The 27,997-nt window shown below is 42.8% G+C and overlaps 1 protein-coding gene across 2 annotated transcripts; it reads left to right on the top strand.

Moving 5' to 3' along the window:
* Positions 1-1,193: 1,193 nt before the first annotated feature.
* Positions 1,194-27,985, top strand: IL10RB (interleukin 10 receptor subunit beta). Of its 2 annotated transcripts, XR_013231923.1 has the most exons (8): positions 1,194-1,392; positions 5,340-5,463; positions 8,022-8,179; positions 8,558-8,724; positions 14,668-14,818; positions 15,910-16,052; positions 16,385-20,165; positions 24,151-27,985. XR_013231923.1 is itself a non-coding variant. In XM_077342585.1 (7 exons), the coding sequence occupies exons 1-7, from the start codon at positions 1,341-1,343 to the stop codon at positions 16,634-16,636; spliced, it is 1,047 nt and encodes a 348-aa protein (XP_077198700.1). In that variant the 5' UTR covers positions 1,194-1,340; the 3' UTR covers positions 16,637-27,985. The 2 variants fall into 2 exon arrangements, 1 of the variants encoding a protein (XP_077198700.1); XM_077342585.1 differs by having other exon boundaries at positions 16,385-27,985.
* Positions 27,986-27,997: the final 12 nt, after the last annotated feature.

Below are 27,997 nucleotides of genomic sequence, written 5' to 3' on the forward strand. Positions count from 1 at the left end.
CATAAATGTGGGATCTACATTATGGGGTTTAACAGCATGCAGTTCTATCTTCAATCTCTGTGTAGAGACCTTAAGCCAAATAATTCATAGTTTTGGAGTTGGCTGTCATCAATAAACTACACCCTGGAAAGAGAGAGGCAATACTGGTTGGGGGCATGGAGGTCTTGAAGGACATCATGCTCCGTACTTTTGATGGGATTCAGCTAATCCTTGCTGGCTGAGTTAAGAGTCTTTGAGTTATACTGGATCCAAGATTACTGCTCTGTATGCACCATCAAATCGTTTCAAGTCTTCACTGTTTCTGCCAATAACATATCATCTGCAAATCTGAAATAGTTGACATTCCTTCCAATTTTCACTCCAATTGACACAATCTTATTAAGATTTTGATAGACTCAATTTCTGTGATTTGAAACAGTTCAGCTGATATACTATCTGATCCTGGTGATTTGTTTCTCCCAGTAGTTCTCAGTGTATCATTCACTTCACTTTCTAAAATGTAGGTTCTTCAAACAATGCTTCTTGGAAGTAATCTGTCATCATTTAATCCCTTTTGTATAGTAAAAAAATACCAGCTCCAGACAGACAGAGAGAGATTGCTGGATCTTAATCACTGGAACTAATTCTCAGGGTGCAATTTTCAGCGGTGTGTGGTCATCTATTGAATCTGCTGTCACTCAAAGACAGTGGGTTTGCAGAGGAACTTCGATGGGGTATAATGCCACAGAGTGCACCTTCCAAAGGGTCTATTTTCTTTAGGTGATCTGATTTTTGTTCCCTGCAGATCAGTTATGTTCACAGGAGATCGCCAGCCCTCCACTCTTAAGAGTGCAAGGCAGATTTCTAAATAATGGCAATACTGACCTTATTTTCCCTCCATAAGAGTCTCCCCTGTGTAAAATAAGTCACTTCTGGTTTCTTTGTTGCGACTGTAGCACTTTAAAATTCTACCTGTAAGCCTCCCAAGTGCACTGATCAGCAGTGAGTGACTGAGCACAACAGATTCTGTGTGAACATTTATAACCCGTATACAGGAGGAGTTACGAGCGCCTGCGGGAAGGGGGATCCGTGTTTGTTTTTTCCCGTATGGCCGCCGAAAGCTCGAGCGCCACGCCAGGTGGCGTGGCTCCTCGGGCACCGGGTTCACCTGGCTGCTCCCACCAGGGAGGAGGAAGCGGTCGAAGAGAGCAAAGGGCGGGACTGAGCGCCGCGGGGAAGGGGCGCCGCGGGAAAGACTGGCGCCGGGCCGTTCTCGCGGAGTCCGAAGGCGACCACCCTCCAAGGCCCGAGCGAGAGCGGGAGAGCGAGCGGCGCGGCGCGGCAGAAGGCGCCGCCGTGAGATGGCCTGGCGCTGCTGGAGGGATTTGCTTTACAGCTGCCTCGTTTGGTCAGGTAAGCCTGGGCCGGGCTCGCTTCGGCGGCCACTGCTGTCCTGGGCGCGCCCACCCACCGCAGCACAAGCTGGAAGAACCTTCCGCGGGGTTGAGCGACACTCTCAGGGCTGGCCGGAGAGGCGCTGGGGGCTCTCGGCCGGCGTGCAGCACGCCTCGCTCCCTGGCGCCCAAGGGGGCTTTCTGTAGCGTCCACCTCCGCTTCCTCTTCGGAGGAACGGTGGCGGCCGCATGCCAGAGCACTTACTCACGGGGTGAGGCGAAGTAATGACGGCATACGGAAGCAGTGTCGCTTTGTTGCAGCACTTGGCCATTATCTGCTCAGGACCGCTTACAAGTCCTAGAACTATACAGGAAACTCTTGAAAGACTAACAACATTGCATTCCACCAGACTTCCGTGGACCGGCAATGTGAGTAGGGTCTGAAGAAGTAGCGTCTCTAGCTGAAACCTATGCAGGGCATAAATACCGCCAGTTGCTGACGTGCTACAAGACTCCTGTTTATTTATTGCTGCAAAGAACTAACATGGCTGAGCCACTGGAACTGAAGCACAACTTTAGGGCAGAAGTATCAGCAAAGATTTTTTTTTTTTACAGAGTTGGTTCTTATATGCCACATTTCTCTACCTGAAGGAGTTAAAACGGGTTACAGTCACCTTCTCTTTCCTCTCCATAACAGACACCCTGGCCCTTTATGCACGGCGCCAGATTCTGCACGCTGGCACCGTGCCGTTGCGTCCCGTGCAGGGCATGCTGGGTTTCCCCGGTGTAGTGCGTGCGTGCGCTTTACACCGGGGCTAGGAGGCCTGGCCGAGGTAAGTGCAGGGGCGCAGGCGGGGGAGGTGGGGAGGGGCTGGGGGAATGGGGGTGGCAGGGGGTCGCCCCTGCCAGCTCCGTGCCACCACAGAGCCCACACGGGCGAGCAGTGTCCCTTAAGGACTAATTATGCACAGTGCCGGTCCGCCGCAGCCCCGGCTTACCCGGGAAGCTTCGGAAGATCCCGCGTTCGCTTAATGCGGGTCTTCCAGAACCCGGGTTCAGGAGGCGCCTGCACTCGTGACGGCAGCGTGCGTTCGCGGTGATTATAACCGAAGCGCTGCTGCCACGAGTGCGGGCCTTATGGCCCATGGGCCCCTGTGAGGTGGGTGACGCTGAGAATGCCCTGCTATTACTGCTCAGTCTGAACAGCTTTATCAGGGCTGTGATGAGCCCAGGGTCACCCAGCTGGCTGCATGTGGAGGACAATTAGGTAATCAAACCCAGCTGGCCAAATTAGAAGCCACAGCTCTTAACCTCCACATCAGGCTGATTAAAAGTAGCTAAAGCAACAACAAGACAGCATCAGTTATTCAGCTGACACTCCAAACCACTGAAATAACTGTGGAGACAGTGCAGTGCTACCAAGGTAGAACAAAGTAGACTGTCAAGGGCAGGGGTCCCCAGCATGGTCCCTCTGGGCACCACAGCGCCTGCAGACACCTTTCCTGGTATCCCCAAGTGTTTTAGAGAGTGGGCAGGTCTGGTGGGTCTTTCTCACAAAAATTTCTTAACAGTACTGTTTTGCTATGTTTTGAGATCTTTTGGGTCATAATTTCTTTTTGTTAATAGTTTTGGACTAAGATTGGAAGAGGGAAAAGGTACCAAAATGTAGCAGCTAGCACTGGGACTCTGCTTAGCTCTGTCACTGTTCTAGGCTCAGTGATTTATTCTTAGTTCTAAAAGGGATAAAGTCTTTCTGAACTGTAGAATAACAATTCTTGCATGCCTTGTAGAGGGTGTTGGACAAATAAAGTAATTTTAACAGCTATTTAAAATAAAGCACCTGCATCTGTAAACACCCAGATTATTGACTATTCTAAAACTGCCATTAATGTTTGTCTTATTCCAAGATGTGGTGATGACCATTGACTTTGAGGACATTTAAGAGAATTAGACATAGCCATGAATTATTTATTTATACTCAGTATATTTTAGATTGCATTTCCACTCACTGGTGCACAAGAGATTAAAACCATCAATTTAATTAAACATTAATGTAGAATCTGTCATAATTTCTCAGTAAGAACCGCTAAGTTCCATGAACAAAGGCATTCATTCTATCTTTGGTTCCTGATGTTACAGGAAATTTGCCCCCATTATGCCCTATTTCTAAGCTCTTGGAGACATTGGTATGGTCACTGTTGGCAGCAAAGCGATAGACTACTTAGAACTTTTGTTTTGATTTAGCAGGGTAATATTTATATACAAGGGGCCAAGGCCATTGCATTCAGGAATACAACATGCACTAGATTGAGGGGGTGGGGGTGGAAGAACTCTGCAGATGTCTTTGAATATATAAATAAATCTAATGTTCACGATAATACATTATGTAAATATTTCCTTTCTGCTATGGGTCTAACAGTTTGAGATCTGTGTCAAAGTTATTAATCTGATCTCCAACCTGTATCAAAGTTATTAATCTGATCTCCTTATTCAAATGTAATCAGGTTCATTAGAAACTTTCTCTTTATGTTTACAAAGAGACCTAACTCACAGAAAATTCCTGTCAAATACCTTTGACTTTTCTAGCCTCAAGTCCTACAAGACATATTCTCAAGAATATTTGCAATCACTTTTAGTCAATAGATCATTATAACTAAATGAGTAATTTTCATTACTTAGGGCAGTGGTCCCCAACCCCCGGTCCAGGGTCCGGGATCGATCCGTGGATCATTCTGTACCGGGCCACGTCTCCTCCTTGTCCTCCTCCCCGGATGCTGCCTTGGGGGCTGCCCTGCCACTCTGCCACTGGCTCACTTTTGGTGCTCTCCAGCGGTCGCCATGGCTGGGGCTCCCCCTCGGCATGGCACTGCGCAACTGCTGCTGGCAGTGCCCCCCAGTGGGCGGTGGGAAGTCAGGGGCAACGTCGGGAAAGCAAGTGGAGCAGGAGCTCAGGTGGCGGCGGCGATGTCCCTCAGCAAAAGATTACCCTCCCTCAGGCCTCAGTAAAATTGTCAAGCGTTGACCGGTCCCTGGTGATAAAAAGGTTGGGGACCACTGACTTACAGCATTCTTTCGTGATGGCTATTTTGTGGCATTTTATCTCTCACACCCACACTGTATTTGCATATTAAAAAATCTTAAGTTCAATAAACAAACTATCTTGCATGATTTTTTAAAATGGTCTTTTCTCATTCATTTAAATGAAAATAATCCACTGAACGACAGATAATTGTGAAAGTGGTGCAATGTTTTCTAATTTTAATTTGTAGTAGCTATGATGTATAAAAACAGAAAACAAAATTAATGAAAATACAACTAGTGGCTAAATGTTTTAATGATTCATTCATGACTCACAGTATGATTGATATTCATAGTTCTTTACAAAATAAATGCCTTGAATGCCTCTGCCTTAAATGTTTGAAAATTAATAGCCTCTTTATCTCTCAGTTCCCCTTATACTCTCTACGATCTTTTCCTTTGTTATGTTTCTGGCGTGACTTCTAGTCCTCTTTGATCAATGCAGCTCACAGAATTAAATATTCCAATATACGGAACTTAAAATGAGTTACGATAGATGAGGCTAAGGTGACCAGATTTTAACATTGGCACGGCAGGACACCATTGACCGGGGGGGTTCTTGATTAAAAATTTGGTCTAGATGGAGCAACAAAAAGTTTCATAGAACACATAGAAAGCAAAAATAGTATTGTAATATATATATATTTTACTTTCAACATAAGTACAATTTGCCAGGTACCCCCAGATGTCCTTCCAGAAGTGGGACAATCTGGTCACCTTAGGCTATGTTTTAGTGAACACAGTGCAGCTGTGATAGATACATTTCTTATGTCCAGCAGGAGTGTATAATCAATGCAATTAATTGCATGTTTAACTGTATGTTTCCTGCAATTTTTGAAAGAGCCTCAGTGTTACATATTAAATAGTATACTATGTTTGCATTTGCAGTACATGGCATTGTACCCAAGCCTCAAAATGTCCGAGTTCATTCAATTACTTTTAACAGCACTCTGCATTGGGATCCAATTACTTTTCACAAAGAAGATGTGACTTATACAGTCCAGTATAAAAGGTAAGTATATAACCAATGGCTTACATAGAAGATACTTTTAAAAATTACAGCATTTATCTCTGTGTTGACAGCTATAAGTAAAGCTTTGTCTGTGTTATGGAACTGGTAATTTTTTTTACAATTCAAAGCATGCATGTTTAACTACTTATGTTTGTTTGTTTATGGTTATTGGATTTTTAGACCACCCTCACAGCAAGCCAAGATATTGAGTTGATTTACATGCTGATGTTGAGCTGATTTATATGAACAGAGAATAACAGATGATAATTCAGTGATACTGGCTGAAATCCTAAGAGCACAAGCCCCACTGAAACAAAATGGGACTTACTTCCAAGTAGATTGGCTTACAATAACTCCCTTAGTACATATATTCCTAATAGCTCTTTTACCTGAGAGCCAGTTTGGTGTTGTGGTTAAGACCAGCAGCCTCTAATCTGCAGAGGCGGATTTGACTCCCAGCTTCTCCCTATGCAGCTATCTGGGGGACCTTGGACCAGTCACGGGTCTCTGAGCTTCCCCAGCCCCACCAACGTCACAGGGTGTCTGTTGTGGGAGAAGGAAGGGAATGAGATTGCAAGCCACTCTGAGTCTCTTTCAAGTAGTAGAAAGTGGTGTACAAAAAAAACTCCTCCTCCTGATGCACATAAAAGACAAAATGGCAGTTGCTTTGGATTGTAGCAAATGCAATTGTGGAGAACCATGTGTTTAAGAAAAACTGCCTTGATATAGGTTCAGTTTATGAACACCACAGGAAAGAGGAAACAAAAAAAAAATCCTTGTATCATTCCAAGAGTGCGCCTTTAAGCAATTTCTTTGGGGGGGGGGGGTGAAATGATAATAACACTAACACATATCCTGTTTATTGAGGGTCGGCTTGATGTCCCTCCTTCTTGAGCATGACTCTAGATTGGAGGCAAGAGCAACTGTGATCCTTCACTCCCTTTTCTCTATGCAGTTTTGTTTACCATGGCTTTTACAAGCATTGAGATCCCCTGGAGATTCCTTTCATTGGGAGTGGTTCAACATTGTTTAAAGTCCCCAGTGTTGTGGTAGGGAGGTGTTTGTCCCACACAGGGAGGTGTTTGTCCTAGCAAGAATGAGGAGCTGTTTCCTGAAAGAAGTTGCAGGTGCTCATTGCCATACACTAGAATGATGATCTAGAATAATAATGCATTTTGTGTTACAAATAGGCCAGAAGGTTTTGTGGGTAATCAGTGAGGGCTGAAGTATAACATGTTCAAACTCAGTAGACTACAAAAAGCAGAGAACCTGCAAGGACTTGTGTGGGCATCTTATTTTCCTCTCCCTCACTATTTACATTTTCTGAAAGCTCCTATTGCCTCTCCTTTTCCTGCTTCCTTCCCATCTACCAACCAATCTACATTTACCTGCCCCCTTGCCTTTAACTTTCCCTTCTTCTCTCCCAAGTCTGTCCTTCAAAAATTGTGCAATGCTGGCTGACAGGCAGATCCAGGTGTGCAGTAGAAAACTCAAAAGGAGATGCAGGGGGCATTTCACTTTCCCTCTAGTCTATCCCCTTCCTCGTATCCCACCCACCAAGTAACCTATCCAAAGTGACTTATATCATTCATTTGTCCTCCATATCATCCCCACAACAAACCTGTGTAAGGTCAGTTAGCCTGAGAACATATGACTAGCTCAAGGTTACCCAAGTGAGCTTCCATGGCAGAGCAGAGAGTCCAGGCTGAGTCTCCCAGATCCTAGTTTGAAGCTCTATGCATTACACTGGCATCTGTGCAGGGGCAGCTGTTGAACAGTCCTGGGTGAACCATGTAAGTTTTGTGGCCTCAAGCTGCCCAGTGGTTGCTGAGTCCTGCCCATTGATGGGCGGAGGTCCAGTGGACAAAGTATGTCAGATGCACTGTTCTAGAAAACAGAGTAGTCAGAGGCTTTAGGGAATCACAGCTTTGGACAGACTTGCTTACCATGGTCCTGGTTCAGACCAATATTCTATGCAAGTCATGTCTCTCGCCTTATATTGCTTCATTGTATGGTTTTGCCACCTTTCCAGAGTTTATGCTGCAAGATTCACTTCCTTAACTTGTTTGACTTGAAACAACACTTTGATTTTAAGATATATATCCCCAACATCTTAAAATTGAAGCTGTCTAGCAATAGTTTTTTTTAATCATGAAATTCATGGCATGTGCAACCCTCCATCACCATGTAACTTCAATAAAATCATAACACATTTTCATAAATGTATTTAAAATTCTTTTTTTAAGGGAAAAAGCACTGTTTGATATGCTCTTTTATAGCCTTAACATGTTCTCTGGCAGGCTTTCCTGATTATGAAAAAAATTGGTTGCCATCACAAAGAAGGGTATGTTTCCCTTTCACAGGCATTGCAGTAGTGACAACTTGGAAGTCTCATTCTGTATCTCAAAGAAAAAGTAAACCTATAGAATCAAATGTATTGTTTATAATATGTCTACATTCTAATGTATTTAAATTATTATAACTTAATTTACACAGAGTGCAGTGATATGCATGCAAAGTGGATGAAAAGTTCTGTTCTTTAACATTCCTTTTTACAGACATTCTGGTGAATTCACTGATCTGTGCACAAGAATTGCTTCATCAGAGTGCAGTATATCAAGTATACCCCTACATGGCAATTATACTGTAAGAGTTAGAACTGAATCTGAGAAGGAACAGTCAAACTGGAAAAGCATCACCTTCACACCAACTGATAGTAAGTCCTTTTTAAAATTCCCCTGGGAGACACTGTGTGGCTTTGTCCTGTCTGGCTTAACACTGGGATTTGAAGAGAAGAGGGCATCCTGATACTTAGTCAGGAAAAGAATTTAAGGGGGGGGTGTCTGCCTCTCTTCTGGGGCAGAAAGCATGGCCTTATATCATGCCTCCAGGGATTATAGGAGCTGGAGTACCCCAGCATTAGCATGTCCTCCTCGACCTCAAATAGAAATAACCTTCATGGTAAGTCCCAAGTTCTTTTCTCATCCCCCCCCCCCATCACATGGTTAATATAAAGTGCTGCATATGCAAATAGCTTCAAAGGCAAAATGGGGGGAAAAAAACACAAGTTGCATCTTGCTTCCCTCTTATTTAGCTGTTATTGGACCCCCTGAAGTACATGTTGAACCAAGACCCAGGGCTTTGTATGTAGAAGTCAGAGGTCCTTCTTTTCAACAGAATGGCAACAGTTGGCAAATACAGAATATTTACAGTAATGTGGTTTACAGTGTACTAATCTGGAAGAAAGACCACGATGAACAGGTAAGACTTGTGGTTTCTGTTGCAGGGGAGGTTGAGGTTCTACGTTCCAAGTGTAGGAAAACTCATGCCACTTACTTATCCAATACACTTTAAGGTAACATTTCTTCTTTAAAAAGCCACATCTACTGCCATATAAAGCAGTATTTGACTCTGGAGCCATAGGTTGCAGGCTTCTGGTGTAGTGAATAGATAGCTGTATGGGCCAGGGAGGCCTGTTTCAATCCAACTCAGCCACAAAGCTCATTGGCTGGCCAGTCATTCTCAGCTTAATCTACTTCACTATGTTATTGTAAAGATCTCATTGGATAGCCTCCACACCACTACCATTCCAGTGCCATGAAATCCTGGAGGAATGTCTATAAATGTGATCTAACAACAATCCAAAGTTATTAGTATACACAAGGTCTTGCTAACAGATGCAAGATCTGGTATCTGACAGACTAGTATTTGCAAATTATTTAATGACTAGCCTTCAAGCCCGTTGCATCCAGGAATGCAACGGGCGCTAGCGGGGTGCACCTCCAGAGGGGGCAGCCGGTGGCAGACCTACCGTAGACGCAGTGGGCACAACGGGTCGACAGGCGGTCAGAGGGTGCCTGGCGCCTGAGCAGGGCATTGCAGTGGTGGCTGACAAACGTCCTCATAGCTGGTCAGGCTGCCACGCGTTGGGCTAGGTGGCAGCCCCACTAGCAGGTGAGCTGACGGCCATGGCCAGGCCGCTTGTGGGCAGGCTGATCGGCAGCAAAGCACAGAGCCATGGGAGCACTCTCCTTGGCAGGCAGCCAGCATCTGGCCGTGAGGCGGGCCAAGTGCCTAACGGCTGACTTCTGGAGGCGGACGCTCTAGGGGCCAGCCGAATCCAGGAGTGCCCAGCTTTGGCCCGTGCAGGCGGAAGCGCAGGCCGGACAACTGGAGGTGTCCCGGTCAGCACTGTGCCCAGAGTGGCTTTTCACAAATACTAAGGCAAAAAATGGTTAAGATAATAGAGGCTGTGTGTAGGAACAAAACGCAGCTTTGGTGCAATTCTTTACTGAAAGTTTATATTTTTAAAATGCCAATTGCTGAATCATTTGTGATTTCACCTGAGAAACTTGTGTTTTCTTTTCAGTCATGGAGTTGCTGGGTAATCTCAAGAAATAAAGCTGTGGTTTCTATGTTGGCCACATGTAGATTAGGTTTTTGGATGAGGATCAGATAGGAGATGTTGAACTTTCAGGGCACTTATTATGCACTGTTGGAGGCTAAAAGGGGTTCAGCTCCTCTTCCATTGGCTTTTTGACCACAGGAGTTGCAAGATGTGGCACAAAGCAAAGAGAGGTTTGTGTGGAGACAGGACAGAACCAGCAATCTGTACCCATCTTCCAAGACCTAAGATGATAAACTTAGATGAAGGAAAAGGGCTCTGTGACTTAGTCTTTGTCCTTGTTCAGATCCTGCAAGAGAAATCAGAAGTACTGGTTGTTGTAGCAGAATGTCTGATGCTGGTTCACAAAGGAGACAGAGCTTCCTAACTCCACCCATGATTTCTTCTTGTGTGAGAAATTATTAACAGTTTGGCCTTCTTGCTGAGACTCAAGACAGATAACATAGTATAAGTAAAGTGCTGTTAACAGATGGGACATCCAATGAACAGTACAATACATTTTGGAGATAAAAATCTACAATAGAGCTGAAACAAAGCATAAGCATTTAACATAACATGTTAAATGGTGTAGAAACTATATAGTCTGTAGCATAAAGTGACAGGCTGTAGTACAATAGCTTACACTAGTGATCCCCAACCTGTGGGCTGCGGACCACATGTGGTCCGTCGACTAATTGGGGGTGGGCCGCAAAGGACGCCTTCTTCTCTCCCCCCCCCCCCGGCCCTTTACAACACACTTCGGGTGTCATTGTCTCCCATCACTCCCAGATGGGACTATCTCGTTGCAGAGAAACAAGCTCAGGGTTCCCACTGATTTGTCATTGTCATGAGTTAAAATTTCCATGAAAATAAAATGGTCCTTATGTTCATTGTTGTGGCGTGTCTGTATCTTATTTTGAAGGGATGTTTAAACATTACCATAGCGATCAGAAAGCGTTAGGGCAGTGGTTGAGAGTAGAGGTGTAAACTAGCCCCCCCCCCCCCGGCCTCAGTAAAATTGTCAAGCGTTGAGTGGTCCCCGATGATAAAAAGGTTGGGGACCACTGGTTTACACCACAATTCCTATCATTTTATCAATGCAACTTTCTGGACTGCACAGTCCTATATATCAGTGCAGAAAAGTGCTCTTGAATAATTCTGTTTTGCATAGATTGTGGAAAGCCAGAAGAGTGGGAACCTTCATAACCTCATCAGTTAGGCCGTTCCATAAGGTGGGAACCACAACAGAGAATATGAGTATGAGCAGTTACGGATTTTGCCAGATTGCAGGTTGGCACCTGCAGAAGGCCCTGCAGATATGGGTGAAGTTGTTGTGGTTGGAACATGGGAGACAGGCAGGCCTGGTGATAGGAGGTACCAAGGCCATGAAGGGCTTTGTATGTTATTGTCAGTACCTTGAATTGAGTGCAGTAATTGATGGGCAGCCAATGGAATGACTGCAGAATTTTATTTATTTTAAACATTTGTTAGCTGCCTTTTTTCTTTGTGGAACACAAACTGACTGACAATATAAATAAACATACAATCAAAACAACAATTATAAAAGCTATAAAAGTCATGGATTAAAAGCTCCAAGAAAGAGAATGGCAGCGATATGCAGGCTCCTGCTAGTTCTCAATAATAACAAGATGCAGTGTTTTGAACCAGCTGGAGTCTCTGAAGTGAGTTCAGAGGGAGAACAATGCAGAGTGCATCACAGTAGTCTAGCCTCGATGTTATCATGGCATGGATCCAGCCAAGTTAAAATAGGAGGCCATCTTATAGGCTAGACTGAGTTGGAAGTATTTTTTGCAGCTGCATTAACTTCTCCAGCAACAGTGCTGGATACTGTAAAACCCCAAGGCTCTCACTGAGACCCTTTCCACACTGGAGGAAAATGGTGCAATGGCTGTCTTAATGCTCCACTGAACTATCAGCATTCCACACAAAAATCTCATGATTCAGGTGCAGCACCCAATGCACTCCCTGTTTGCTGCACGTTTTAGGAATGATGCTGAGACCAGTTCCCCCCTCCCAGTCTCCTTGGAGGGAATTTGCAGTAACCTAAAGTAGAAGCTCAAATGAATCTCATTGGCTTCCTCCACTGTTTGCCACCTCAAATGAGGACATTCGTGGTCCTACCAATGCTCTGTGTCCCTGCCCACCCTCCCCTACATGCTGTATTTGTTAAAAATTGAACTTCATTGAATTAGAATGCTAATTAGCAGTCTTCTGCATCCCACCTGCCTTGATGCTGCAATGAATCCCCTTCCCTTCCTAGTTGCATTCAGTTCCCATGCAGAGCGGCTGTTTTGTTTTAACAAAAGTACATTGCAATGGAGCTCTCACCCCCTTTGAACTCTCTTTCCAAGTAGAGCACTCCTTTGGGTTCCTTCAGTCAAAAGTAATCTAAGGGGGAAAGGAGAAATTGTAACAATTGAATTATTTTGTAAAGCCCTCACAGCCAGCTTTTGCAGGGGGAGGGATTCTCTCCCTGCCCCCCCGCCCCCCCCCCCCGAGCAGAAGAGTTCAGGTCTGCATGTCCTTCCCAGTCCCTTACAGAGCCAGCAGGCTGTCCTTCCTACTGGGGGAGAGGGAAGCAATCCATTAGAAGAGCTCCTGTTTGGGTCTGCAAGGGGTTGGGAAATTCTTCCAAGTCCCTTACAGAGCCGGCAGCTAAGCTCCAAGAGGGCTTTTGAAAAACAAAAGTAGTCTTTGACAATGCAATAATAGAGGCTTTTTTCCAATAAAATTACACACACTATATGGGAGGGAAGGGGGGAGGCAATTGAGGGCACAGAATGCTTGATTGAAAGGGTGCACTTAAAAGAAAGGTGCAAGCAGGCAACATTTGTTGAAAGCTGTCTGTTAATTGACACTACTCCTGAGCAGGCTTTAGGGGAGGAGTGAGTAGTGAGGTGCACAGCCAATGGCAGAGGGGAGCATATGGGCACCTTTTCCATGGGGGAGGATTTTTAAATGTCTGGTTGGGGTTTTGCACTTGCTAATGCATCCCGCTTGTTATGGGTGCTAAGGGGAGGGGGCATGTTCCTTTTTTAAATTGCCTGTGATTGCATTATTAGGCATGCTCAGCTTTAAAAAAAATTGAAGGCAGGCAAGGCAGGGGGCAGAAATGTCTATTGTCCTTGCAGAAGTGCAAAACGCAAGCCTTGAATGGACTCTTGGATGGCACCTGAGAAAACCACCAATCAGGTGCAAATTTGGGGTCTGTATCCAGAATTGAATGTGGTGAGAATGTGCCAGCAAATAACAAATGCAGAAAAGGTTTGTGTGTTAACTGAATCTCATTGAACGCGGGAAGTGCAGTCTCCTTCCACCAGCATCACTTCCATCTTGTCTTGATTCAGTTTCACTTTATTTACTGTCAACCATTTGACCACAGCAGTCAGGCAGTAACTCAGGCCTCCACTGCATCACCAGGGGATTCGGATAGAGAGATATGAAGTTGGGTATCATGTGCACATGAATGACATCCAGTTACAAAGCCATGAATGATTTCTCCTAAAGACTTTATCTAGAGGTTGGACAACATGGGGATAAGACTGCACCCTATGGAGCTCCACAAGACAACTCCCAGACTGAAGTCAGCTGATCTCCAGTGGCAATTATTTGAGTCTGCTCCATAAGGAACAATTTAAACCAGTCCAAGGCACATCCTGATGTGTATTTAGGTATCCAAATGCCTCAACAGAATGGCATGCTCTACTGTATTAAAGGCTGCAGATAGATCCTGGAGGAGCAGCAAAGAAGCATGTCTTTTGCCTATAATCAGGCAGATGTCCTGAAATCCTAAAGCCACCAGAGACATCTCTGTCCTATAGCCCAACCTGAAACCAGAATGAAAATGGTCTAGCACCCATGTGTTATCTATGAAGACCCAGAGTAGGTCTCTCAGTCACTTTACCTAGAAAGACTAGACTAGAGACTGGGTGATAATTAGCATCATTTTAGGGGTAGTTTTTAAGCTAATGGACAGAATCACCTGTTTGAATGCTTGAGGGAAAGCTACTGACTGATTTATGATAGTCATTAAGGATTTGTTTATGTGGTTCTTGTATGATTTTAGCAGGCAGGATGGTCCATAGCACATGCAGTGGCCTTCACAGATCTCAAGATCCTGCCAGTACCCATCCCAATAACTGGGTCAAAATGGTCCATAAGCAGCACAGATGACATAGTAATCATTCCTTCTGCCAGGCCTGTCTTAGAAACAGCATCCAGATCAGAGTTCATTCTTGTTATTTTATCAACAAATAGCCTTTAAAAGGTGGCACACCAAATTGTCTATTTCTGAGAGAGTAAAGATTCAGGTTAAGAGCCTGCAGGTGACAAGATACCTTAAGCAGCTGGGAGGATTGCGAGTTTAAAAATGTCAGGGGCCCAGTGATTGAGCAAATAAACTTTTCTCCTTCATAGTTGCTGATTGAGATTGACATAAGAATAAATGTACTGAAGCCAGTGGGGCTACTGTCATGTGAGGATTTTGCACGTTCTCTGTATTCCAAGGAAGAGAGGTAGGGGGAACAAGGCAGCTGAAATTCTCAGTCTTCAGTACCTGTGCAAAAAGACTCCCAAAAGCCCAACTTGGAACAGAGCGAACTATGAGAGGAAGTCTGAACTGATCTTACCACTAGTGCTGCTGTCATCAGAAATGGCACAACATACACAAAAAATCAAAAGGTGCCTGCAGTCTGAAGAAACCCTTAGTAGGAAACCTGTTGTACTGAGCATGTGAAAATAAAAGGACTGTACTGCAATCTTTAATATGCCAATTTTCTCTTTGCATTATTTTCTACTAGATGAATATTGTGAATATAAATTATGATTCAGAAAAACTGACCAACCTGGATCCCTGGACAACATATTGCATTCAAGTTCGTGCATTTCTTCCTGAATCAAATAAAACAGGAGAATGGAGCATAATGTCCTGTATTGCAACAACTGACAATGGTAAAATCTAAATAATTAAAAATGTATTAGAAGAAGAAGAAGAGTTGGTTCTTATATGCCGCTTTTCTCTACCCGAAGGAGTCTCAGATTGGCTTACAGTTGCCTTCCCTTTCCTCTCCCCACAACAAACACCCTGTAAGGAAGGTGAGGCTGAGAGAGCCCTGATATTACTGCTTGGTCAGAACAGCTTTATCAGTGCTGTGGCGAGCCCAAGATCACCCAGCTGGTTGCATGTGGAGGAGCGCGGAATAAAACCTATCTCGCTAGATTTGAAGTCCGCACTCCCAACCACTACACCAAGGTGGCTCTTAATGAATCCCTTAATGAAGGGAATTTTTATAATTCAGTATACTTGTTTCTCCTTCTGACAGGCCTGTAATTCTGTACACTTGTTCTTCTTTGGAACAAAAGACAGCATCACTGTTTGAAAAGTAAAGTTTCTAAAAACAGTTATAAATATGCACGATAATCTCATGCATGTTGAATCAGAAATCATACTTAGTTCAGTAGTTGACCATGAGATTGCAGCCTTGGTGGAATACTTTAGTGGTTGGCTTTTTTGTTGGTATATAATACCAAGCTTGAAGACAGCTACAGAATGTTCAAGTCAAAAAAAATGAAAAAATGTAGCCCCTCATCTATTGCTACAAGACATTGTTGTGTATTAGATTTGCCTTGGTTTTTATGTATATTTAAAAAATAAAACAGAAAGCTTCCATTAGCTCTAGCAATAACTGATGAGCCATCTTCAGTGGGACAAAAGCACTACAGATAACACAAGCCTACAACAATGCAAGTGTTTCCTCATTTCTAATAGTAGCCGATGTAATATAAGTTATAAATATAATCATATGTTTTATTATGCAGTGTCTTCTGAAGCAGTTAACATAGTGGCTGATTGGACAATAATGTGCTCCTTATACATTTTATAAATATGGTTTTATTGTATTTAAAACTGAATTTTAGAATGTTGTGAACTTTCCTGAGCCTATTTGCATGGACGGGCAGTCCGTAAATTTAATAATAAAATATATGTATGCGTGTAGTGTATAAATAGTTCAGATTTTTGACATCTTTTTTTTCTCTTGCAGGTACAAGTTCAATGCCACTGACTGTTAGTCTACTATCAGGGTTAATAGCGTTTTTTCTCTGCTGTTGGATGTCGTTATGTGTTTACCAACAGGTCAAATATGTCTTCTATCCTTCATATTCGTTACCACAGCATTTCAAAGAGGTTTGTTCTTTTGTACTTTGCAAAATATACTTGGGTGGATTTAGATTTCTTAGGTACCCCAAGCTGTAGCCAAATGTCAGTTCTACGGCCTTATGCTCTGGCCTGGATATGCAGGATGGCATATAAACAACAAAGTGAAAATGTACCTTTACTTAGAAAAAAATGCAGCTTCTTTTTAAGGAAATGTTGGCTACTTGCTCTCAAAATGCTATGCCATGATTGAAGTTTCTGGCGGTTACACAGCACTGATATTCAAAAGTTAGGCATGCATTTGGGCATAGACAGAAGTGGTGTATATTTGTCAGTGATGGCAAACACTTTTTTCCTTGCAGTTTCTAAGCAAGCCTTTTCACAGTTCACAGTCTCTTGCCTTACAAGGAGAAGATTATTCCCATGAGAAGATAACTGTTGTTTCAGAGATCTCAAAAAATCGTGTTGATGAATCTGAGGAGCACATGAACAATGCAAAGCAGCAGCTCCAAAACGTGAAAGAAATCACTGAAGCCAAAAAAGTTTCAGACTTTCCACTTCGGTATGCAGTTCGTAGTGAATGTTATAATGCAGAGCATTCGGAAGGAATTTGACACAGCAGTAAATAATTCACGTTACCAGTCTCGAAATGTAATTTTGCATAGTTTTATCAAAGCTTACATTTATTCAGCAATAAGAAGCTTTATTAGAAGATTGTATATAACAACTTTGCAATTTAGAGGTTTATTTTTATAACAATGAAACATTTATTTTACAGATACATGTAGCCAAAATATTTATTAAGCAGATTGTACTTACATAATTTGACACTAAAATTTCAACTTTTTAAAACTGAGTTGTGATTTCTACAGAGAAGTTCAAATTTATTATTATGAGACCTTTTCACTGGAAAGATTATAAATGTCACAGGATTTACATACTCTGATCTACATTTGTTTTAAAGTGCTCCCTGTCTATTTCAGTGAAATGTATAGTGTAAATATCCAAAGGCTCAATGTTCTGATACAGCTAAAGATGCCCAACTTAAGACACAGGCTTTTGTTTGCTTAGTGGAGCAGGAGTAGTAAGCCTGTATAAATTATACAGTGCTTTCTGGCTCAATTATTTATATGTAAATATTGTTTTAATGTATGATTGAAATTGGATTGGGGCAACAGCCCTGACACCCAGATTCAGCTGGAACTATAAATGCTGTTTCTGCAGGAAAGTAGATATAGCTACATTCATCCTTAAGTGTATGAAGAAGCATGTATGCAAATGAGTGCTAGAAAGCCCCATCCAAGAGCTGGCAAGAAGGAAGGATGCTTCAGCCTCCTGCTACTTTCTCTCATTCTCCTGAACATATCACTGGTGCTCTTTCAAAGAGCTCCTGGAGTTGAAGCTCCAGCATGGGGTTTTTCAAGATGCTTCAGCCTTCTGCTACTTTCTCTCGTCCTCCTGAACAGATCACTGGTGCTCTTTCAGAGAGCTGGGGCCAAAGCTCTAGTACTGGGATATTTGACAAACAACCCATTGCTCCTTGTACATGCAGATGGATTAGGGGCAGTAGGCACAGTTTAGTAAAGGTTAGTCATGACTAATTCAGTTTCTTGCTTTCAGAAGAACTAAGTCAAGATTACCTTCTACAGATTGTTCATACCACTCAGGAATAGTCTCCCTTTATCAAATGGAATAACTGCTGTAGAACAATTTATTCTGAGGAGGGAAGTCCAACAGAAACCCCATCTTGGGTGCTTGCAGGATACCACCCACATGCCTCAAATTGTGTTTTGCAGTTTAATAGATGAATATTTTTTTCCTAATCAGGTACTGACATTGATAGTTGAGCATGAGGACCATCGAAATGGAAACCAGAGGGTGGGAATGGCTGATGTGTTGAATCTACTACTATTAACTATGTATCCAAGCTGCATCTGTATTGCAGATTTAATAATAGCATTTATTTAGTGTTTTGGAGTGACCAAAGTGCTTCTCACGTTGTCTCAGTACTGGTTGTAGCATCATAATAACTCTAAATTACTCTTCATCCCTTACTGCATTCTTGGGCTTAAATGAAGATCCATCCCTGGTCAAATTTCCATAGTCAAATTTTCTCTATTATCAGTAGGCACCAGATGAAGTCCATCTTGTTTTCTTGTACTTGGCACATAAGCTAAAAGAAACTGCTTGTTAAATTTGTTGTTCAATCAGTGGATCTTTGAGATCAAATGAAAAGTTCTGCTTAACTTTTAAAGCTTTGACTAGGGTAAAAACACATAACCAAAGTGAATCCTAACCAACTTTAACTTCTCAATAAATGGTTCAGTAACTATTTTAATAAATAAAGTAGCTATAAAAAAGTTTGGCTAGCAATTTTTTAAAAATTATGTTTGCAAGAATAATTGGGCATCCTGAAAATGGGTTCAGTATCTGAAAGATATTAGGAATGTTGGGCAGTATTATCCCTGACTGGATGGCCCAGGTCAGCCTGATCTCGTCAGTTCCGGGGTCGGGCCTGTTAAGTATGAGAGCTAGTGTGGCATAGTAATTAAGAGTGTCAGTCTAGTATCTAGAAGACCCAGGTTCAGATCCCCACTTGTGCCATGGAAGCTTGCTTTGAGCCCATTTCAGACAGTCTCTCAACCTGACCTACCTCATAGGGTTGTTATGCAGATAAATTGGAGGACAGGAGAATAATGTGAGCTGCTTTAGGTGCCCAGTGGAGAGAAAGGCAAGATACAAATGAATTAAATAAAAGTAAAATAAATAAAAATATTACTTGGATGGGAGACCACTAAGGAAATCCAGAGTTGCTAGGCAGAAGCAGACAACAGCAACTACCCCATTTGAGGTACTAATTGGAGACTATTGGTCTGATATTGACCTTTTTAGCACTCACAGCTTGCTTTCAATTATCACTGAATTCGAGTTGGTATTCTTGTATTTTGAATCCTGTGCCTGCTCTCTAACCTTTTTTTAGAATTGAATTTTCTCTTTGGAAACATGGAATATGTATTCTCTCCTCAGTGAGAAGAATACATTTAATGTATTTTTGTGTGTGTGCCACATAGTTGGTCATTTTGTATTGGCCAGTTTTGCAAGAATTCCTAAGGAACGTGATAAGAGTTCTCCTAAACCCTTATATGTAACCTATCACTAAATTTAGCTGCTCTACAATCAGGAGGCTGGAGAGTAGCAAATGTTTTTCAAAAGAGGAACCAGGAAATTGCAGGCCAGCCATGTGTTCAGTGACTTGGTTGAATCTCTTAGAAACAAGAGCCTGGCTTCAGACCTTGAACGTTTAGTTCTCCCCTACTTTATATCTGAATACCTTTGTTTTGCCCATATTATGTTGTCTGACTCTTTTCCCAATAATTGGTCACGGGTAATTTTGTGTAAAATCAAGTCATTTCATACTGCAGAAACAAAAGGCTTTTAGAATTCTGTATCAGAGACATTGAGAAACAAACTGTATTTATTAGCTAGCAGGGCATTTCCCCAGTTATACATGGCTTGATTATAGGGTTCTAATTGCTTATTTCTTGCACCTCAAGTCTTTGCAAATCCACAGAGCTTTTATGCTTGTATGATTCAATGTCTTCTGCAGTCCTTTATGACAGATTCTTGAGAACAACTCGTCTGGAAAGACTCTGCCTGTGTGGAGCTGGAGTACCTGAATTTTCATCTCATGTTTTGCTTTACTGTAATTTCTATACCAAGCTGAGGAACTCTTCACTAAACCCTCATTTATATAAGTTCAAAGGCAGTTTTGCTAAGCAATTTTACCTGACTGGAACCCTCCTATTACTAATTAAGTAGTAGCTAATATGAGGGTCTGGGAATTGCTTGGTAAAACCCTGGAGAAATCTCTTTTTCCACCTTTCTAAAACTTTATGATAGTTTATTTGTGTTATCTCTTGGTGCTATAAATATCTGCAACTTGTAATAAATGATTAATAAATGTTTTTGTTTTATTGACCGTTTATGCACTGGGAACTTCACTGCCCCATCCCCCTGTCAGGAGCACAGATCAGATGTGGATGAGGTGCACCAGGCCAAATGCTCCCCCATGTGGGTGCAGGAAGAAGTGGGCCAACCTGCCATGACTAAAACTCCAGCCTGCAGCACGGCATGAAACCTCCAGTGCGTAAACGATCATTGACATCCTATTAAGTACTTTTTGGTGTCAGTCAAAGAATACGTCTGTTACATGAGAGTTTCAAACCAATGAAGAGAAACAAGTGCAAACAGCACTTGTGAGGGGGAAAGCCCCTGCTTTTGGTTAATGGGTTTTTTGGTAGGTGGAATAACTATTTCTTCAACTAGTTTGAGCCATGTAGTCACCAACTGTGTTCCAATAGGAGCTTTCTCTTAGAAATGTTGCTGAAGCCATCTGTTTGGTTTAACAGCCCCATTGGTGAACTTGAGATCTTGACTCCCAATTAGTTCCTTGCTTAACTCACAATGACTTCCTTTAATTTTTGGCATGAACAAATCAGCAGGAGCTGTATTTCCTTTCCCTGGGGGGGGGGATTGCAATGACATTTTTGAGGAATACCAGCACAATATGACATCCTGAGAACCACAGCGGAGCTACAATACAGGGCTCTGCCATTGCACAGCCAATACTAGATGGTACCTCCTGCAGAGCAGAGGAAAACTAACAACCCCCACATCAGGAGGCCCATGCAGCATGTTTATTATTGATTAAATTTATAGCCCACCTTCCTCTGAAGACTCAAGGCGGGTTACATAAAAATATAAGTTCCATAAAACCCCCTAACCCATATAACTCCCAAGGTACCAAGATGGCCAGGTCCCTCCTACCTCCCACAGTCATCTAACAAGGTGCACTAAAGGTCAGATAGTAGAACCTGAGAAGGGCCCATCACTCTTGCTGGCCTGGTCTAAACCCAAGACCTGGCTGAAGAGCTCCAGTTTGCAGGCCCTGCAGAACTTTGTCAGCTCCGTCAGGGCCCTCAGCTATCCTGGGAGCTCATTCCACCAGGTCGGGTCCAGGACTGAAAAGGTCCTGGCCCAGGTCAAGGCAAGCCATATCTCTCTGGGGCCAGGGACCACTAACATTAGTACTCACAGAGTGAATGGCCCTGTGGGGGGCATAAGCAGACAACTGATCCCTCAGGCTGGGCCCAAGCAACAAATGGCCCTAAAAGGTGGGAAGATGCGCTTCCTTTCCTGCCCAACCACAGGACCTTCGTCTTGGAGGGGTTGTGTTTCATCCAGCAACAGCTTACAAACAACTGGCAGATGTATCCAGGGGGGAGTCTGGGTGGCCATCCATGAGGAGATAGAGCTGGGTGTCATCTGCATACTGATGGCAACCCAGCCCATAGTTCCAGACCAGCATAGTGAGTGGGTCCATGTCCCTAGCAACCCTGGCAACACAATCAAGGACTGGTCCCTGCTGACAATCTTGCAAGTGGGATACATAGGCACAGCCAACTGTTGCCTGACAGTGTGGCCAAGACCCTTGATGCCATGCTGCTGCTGCCTCTTCCCCAGGCGGAACCCCAGATAGCAGGGAGGAAGAACAGAAGCCTCCCATGGAGAATGTTCCGCTACTTCCTCACAGGATGCCAGGATTGCCACCTAACTCCAGCACCATTTTAAATTTCAGTAGCTCTTCAGCATTTTAAAAAGGATGCTGACAAGGAAAATGCTTAATGTCGTTACCTGAAAATCTATTGCTCCCACTGTTCTATTTTTTAACTTATTTTTAATATCCAGTTCTGAAGTACTTGAAAACTTGCACTTTGTTTTGTGGCCTCTGATTTTTAAAAAGTCTCCACATTTGCATTGTAGTTTGAAGGCAAAATGGCATTGGCTACAGCTGAATTTGGTTTTCAATTGGTTTTTTTTTTAACTTAGATTTTAAGGTGTTTATTTTTTTTAAGAGGAAATATTTTGCCATATATGTGGCCATAAAACATTCAATAGACCAGCCCATTAGATTCCTTTTTGCCATTTTGTGATCAAAGTAATGCCCTGAGTTTGCTCTGACTTTCCCCACAAATCGTATGATTGTCTAATACAGGGGTAGTCAACCTGTGGTTCTCCAGATGTCCATGTAGATGGACTACAATTCCCATGAGCCCCTGCCAGCAAATGCAGTCCATGGACATCTGGAGGACCACAGGTTGACTGCCCCTGGTCTAATATGCAGTGCAGTACTACTTGGACTGGTTCTCTTCAAAGTTCATCAAAGTCAGTGGGCTTAGAGAGATATTCCTGTGCTTTAGATGTTACTATTGTACACTATCGTTCACTATTGTGCACTTTCACTTCCTGTTTAGCTTTTTGGCTATTTCAACAGAGGGGAAATTTTGTCATGTCACAATACCTTTGTGCTGGCATTGAGAAATAACTTATGATTACACACAGGCTACAAATTATTTGATGTCTAATTTATTTTAAGATGCACACAAGCAACTTCAGCAGAAAAATGCATGTAACGTAATAGTGAGGGATACAGGACAAAGGAAAGTTTATTCTGGCTTTAAATGTCATAACGCATTGATGACCATCCTGGAAATGAAAAGTGAGAAGCCTGCTGAATAAGCCCCATGGCCTTTCTAGTGCAGTACCCTCTTTTCCACACTGGCAAGTCAGATGCTCCAGAAGGCCCACAGCAGGGTCACAAAGTCCAAAGATTGCCCAGAAAGATCTGGGGTGGTGTAGTGGTTAAGAATGATGGACTCTAATCTAGAGACACATGATACCTGCTGAGTGGCCTTGAGCCAGTCACAGTTCTCCAATGGTTTTTAATCAATCCGTCAGGATCTTGCCAACTGTGTGCTGCTGCAAGTGATCCTTTTGTTCCTTGTCTTGGGGTTGGGGTTTTTGGGGGAGGGCAGGTTCAGTGCCATCTTGGTACTACCAGTATCATGATCTGGCACCAATAAAGAGCTGCAACAATTCCAGTGTCTGTGAGTTGTTGACTCACAAGATCTGCCACAAATATAACTAAGGTGATTGTAAGTTTCTGTGAGACTCCTTAGGATACAGAAAAGAAACCACTCTCTGATAAAAACCCAACTCTTCTTTTTCTTTGCTTACTCCCAGTAACTGGCTTTGAACATGGAAGTTCCATGCAGCAATCATGGCTAATGGCTATTGATGGCTCTATTTTTTATTAATTTGTCTAATTCCCATTTAAAGCCAAGAAAACTATCTCCATGTTCCGTGACAATGAGTTCTAGAAGTTAGCTATGTACTGTGTACTGGTATGACTCTACTGCACATCACCTTCCTCTGAGATCACAAAGAGAAACCTTGAAAAATTACTGTGGGTACCCTAATATTTTATTAATATACTAACAGAGAAGCCCTTTTTGAAAATGGGCTGGGGGCTGGCACAGCTATCGCAACAGGCAGGAAGTTGGCAAGAGCCACGGGGCCACAGTGGGCTGTGGGTAGAGGCATCTCCCTGCACTCCATTGGTGGCCAGGAAGAGTGGTGGTGCATTTGTAGAGGGGGTAGACTGGAGAGCCAGTTTGGTGTAGTGGTAATATGGCATGCCGGGCTCGATTCTGCTCTTCCCCACATGCAGCCAGCTGGGTGACCTTGGACTCACCACAGCACTGATAAAGCTGTTCTGATCAAGCAGTGATATCAGGGCTCTCTCAGCCTCACCCACCTCACAGGGTGTTTGTTGTGGGGAGAGGAAGGGGAAGGTGACTGTAAGCTGCTTTGAGCATCCTTTGGATAGAGAAAAACGGCATATAAGAACCAACTGTTCTTCCCTGCTGGGCCTTGATGGCGAGGACAGGGGGGAGAGAGTTGGGGAGGCTGTGGAAGGTGAAGGTGGGCTAGGGAGCATGGTGGCACCTTTGGGGAGGGGGAGGGAGCCTTCCTCACGTGCCCTCATTGGCAAGGATGGTGGGGAGAGTGTCCAGAGGGCGTGGGCAGGCCCCTGGCAGCGAGGACACTAGAGAGAGCAGTGTGGAGGGGTGGAACATGTGGTCAGCCTTCTGCAGCACTCTCCAGCAGTGGCGAGGATGTGCAGCATCTGACTGGCCCTCGTGCAAGAGGGCAAAAGCCCTGCTTAGCAGGATTACTTTTTATATGAAAATATTGTTTTAAAATATTGTCTTGCTCATACACACAGCTTCCCATCAGTCACACAGAGAAGATCATTGTGCTGGAGTGGTTAATGCTGCTGAATAAATGTTTGGGATTTTAAAAAAATCTGCATGGCCAATCAAACCTCCAGGGGCCATTCAGAAGCCACATTGTCCACAATCTAAAAATATTTAGTGGACACCAGGAAAAGTATAGGTGAGTGTCTTTATGCCCATTAGTGCCTTCACCACGTATTTCTATAAACCTTTGTTTCTGTGTCAGTGTGCTACTTTCTTCCCTTCTCCCTTCTAATGAAGGTGTATACAAAAATGTGTAGCAATTAGAAGTTGTTCTTGCTGCATTCTACAATTTAACTCAAAATTTTATTCTTTTAAAAAGTGTTGATGATGTATTCCATTGCATTCAGTGGTACTTGATCCCAGGTGTATGTATACACAATGGTAGGACTGTTTGTTGCTGTCTTGGGCTGCACTGAAATCAATCAACCCAACTGGGAGGGGACAGGGAATAACACCTGTAACCACAGCTGAACACACTGGAACCAAGAAAAATAACAACAGCATAGGTGCAATCGTAGGAAGTTGCCAGAAAATACTAGTCCTTTGCAAGCTAAACTGAGAAGTTCCAAAACATATTTGTTATGGAGCTGAAATCCATTTCCAAATTCTGATTGGTGCTGGTTTATTGTGTGTATTTTATGCATTTTAATGGCAAGCTGCCTAAAATACGCATTTATTATATGGCTACGTAAATTAATAGCAAGGAGCTGGAGCTCTGAGCTCATCAAAGCAAAGGTGCACCAAGTGATGGGGAGGGGAGATGGAGAATGTTAAGATGGCCTGTTCTTAGACATGCACAGGCACACACAATTAAGTACCATGAACGTAAGAGAAATGTATTTTTGTGCATTTGTTGTTGTTACTATTTTATACCTCAAAAATATTTATCAACAAGCAGTCTAATTGATACCTATTTAGTAGAGTAGTATAACTCATCTCCCTTTGGTAGCACAGTTGGCAATGTGACTTTTCTCAAAATCAAAAGCATTTCATCCATGTTAAGATGGGTACTCTGATCAGTCATGTATGGCTTGCAGCTTAAATGCACACCCATGTGGCCGTTTTAGTGGGATAGAACTACAGTATCCTCAAAGCACTAGTGTTTGCAGCTAAACACTATTAAAAAAATGACCAAAGAACTTGACCACCTCAGAGGGAGCTCTGTATGAGTGGTCAAAAGAATGGGCAAAAGTGCTCACAGGGCTCAGGCAGAATATGATGCATAACAGGCACATGGATAATGGGAAGAATGTCGACCTGGACAATGTGGGGCTCTAAGGAACAAAAGGAAGAGGGCACTGTTTATATATGTCAATAGTGCAGAATGAGATGCACTATCTCATTTAATGATCTTGGGAGGAAACAGAACAGCTAAGTGGGAGGCATGATTTCAAAACCTCCAGAAATATTAATTAAAATGTATGTATTCAGTTCTGTGACTGCAGCTGCAGAGCACCAGTTCTAAACCTTGGAACTGTCATTTAACTGTGGGCCTCTCTTTACAGTCCCAGAACATTTATGCTTCTGCCAAAGACTCTCATTCCACTCTGTGGGCTCTCATCCCAATTCCAGAAAATTTTTTTCCAGTCCCAGGTGCCATCATTCCAGTCTGAGGACAATCATTACAGTTCCAGAATAGTGGATTTTGGCCCAGGGACTGTCATTCCACTCTTGGGCTCAGAGCAGTTTTTTCTAAATCCATTTAATGTGTTCATTGTAACTCTTCAATGTGGTCATGTCAGTGAAGTGCATGCAACTCAATTGATGTGTGTGTATATGAACATGTATGTTAAATGTCATCAATTTTTTGGTGTTTATGGGAACAGCTTTAGTCTTTTAATTGATGGTACTGGTTCAGATCCAGCAGTTTTGCTGTACATTGGTATAGCGTCTGAACAAGTAACCATGCAAAAACATCAAGTGTTTCATAGATTCTGGGAAGAAGCCAAAATTCCTGATGTTGTTCCTGAAAAGCCTATTAATTTATTTTTAGAATTGGCTCAGCAAATTGCAGTAAGTCTAAATGTTTCTAATTGTTATGTTTGTGGTGGCACAAATATAGGAGACCAATGGCCTTGGGAAACCCAAGAGTGGAAGTGGAATACTACAATTCCATATGATAGTGGTTTAGTTGAGCCCCATAAGGGCCAAAATCAGTGGTCCCTATACACCTCTCTGGTGGGACAATATTGCATTCAAATGCCTAAAAAGAGTAATCCAACGTCTAAAAGACAATTTATGGGTCACTTAAACTGTAAAGGAATTCATATTTTCAATAGTATCACTCCTATTTGGTGGACAAATAACCCATGGGTTATTTAACAGATACTTGTGCTCAGATTTGGAAATTTGGAAATGCCTCTTATCCTTGGATGGCCCCACTAGGCCTATATTGGATTTGTGGGACAACTGCTTATACACACCTACCCAAAGGATGGTATGGAACTTGTACATTAGGGACGCTCAGACCATCATTTTTCCTCATCCCACGAGCCCAGGGGCAATCTCTTGGGGAAAGAGTTTACCAACCAAGAGAGAAACGTGCTTTAACCATAGGGGAGTGCAAAGACAATGAGTGGTCACCTGAGAGAATTGTACAGTATTATGGACCAGCTACTTGGGCTGAGGATGGGTCTTATGGATATAGGACCCCAATTTATATGTTAAATCGCATTATTAGATTATAAACAGTGGTAGAGCTAATTACTAATGAAACTGCTAGAGCTTTGAACCTAATAGCACAGAAGCAAACTAAATTTAGAAGTGCAATCTATCAAAATCAACTTGCTTTAGATTATTTGCTTACTCCTGAGGGTGGTGAATGTGGAAAGTTTAATCTATCAAATTGTTGTCTTGAAATAGATGATGACCAGAATGTTATTCAAGAAATTACACAGAAAATGACAGGTCTTGCCCATGTCCCGGTACAAACCTGGAATGGATTAAATGTCAATGATTGGTTTGGAAACTTGTTTTGGGGAATTGGAGGTATTAAAACTATGGTAGGAGGAATTATTTTAATCTGGGTCTCTGTCTCTTGTTGCCATGTCTTATTCCTATGATAATAAATAATTTAAAAAGGGCTACGGAAAGCATAATTTCCAGACAAACAGAAGCCAAAATATTAGCCCTGTGGGAGTATAAACCACTCCCAAACACAGATTCGAATGAAGAAGAGACTATGACAGTAGAGATAGAGGGAAAATGTTAATGTGCTCCACAAAGAAGAGTTAAAAAAAATTAAAAGGGGGAATTGATATGGATTGTATAGAAGAAGAAGAAGAGTTGGTTCTTATATGCCGCTTTTCCCTACCCGAAGGAGGCTCAAAGCGGCTTACAGTCGCCTTCCCTTTCCTCTCCATAGTTTGTGGAACACAATTGAGTCATACACACACTTTAGCCACAGTCTGTCCATGGTTTATTTTTAGGTCAGACAGAGTGTATTACTGGCTGCTGTAACGTCACATGTACAGAGTTATTTCTTTGTCTCTCCAGGTAACCTTGAATCTGTAAAATGTAGCTTCTGTAACATATCTACAGAAATAACTGCTCCATATAAGGAATGTATAATAGCTGAAACAAAGAATTAAAATGAAATAAGATATATTCGCCGGTGATAGGTTAGACTGGGAACCCTCCGCATAACCTGACTGATTAGAGGGACAGATAGGATGACGCGTCGGGGGTTATAAAATTAATTGTATTGTATGTAAAACTACAGAGACAGCACCCTTCCTTTTAGGTGCTTTCTCTCCATGATTTGCAAACCATGTATCCTGAATAAAACCTTTTTGCTTTGAAGCTGCCTGTTTG

Source organism: Paroedura picta, chromosome 6, assembly GCF_049243985.1.
Source record: "Paroedura picta isolate Pp20150507F chromosome 6, Ppicta_v3.0, whole genome shotgun sequence".
Classification (NCBI taxonomy): Eukaryota; Metazoa; Chordata; class Lepidosauria; order Squamata; family Gekkonidae; genus Paroedura; species Paroedura picta.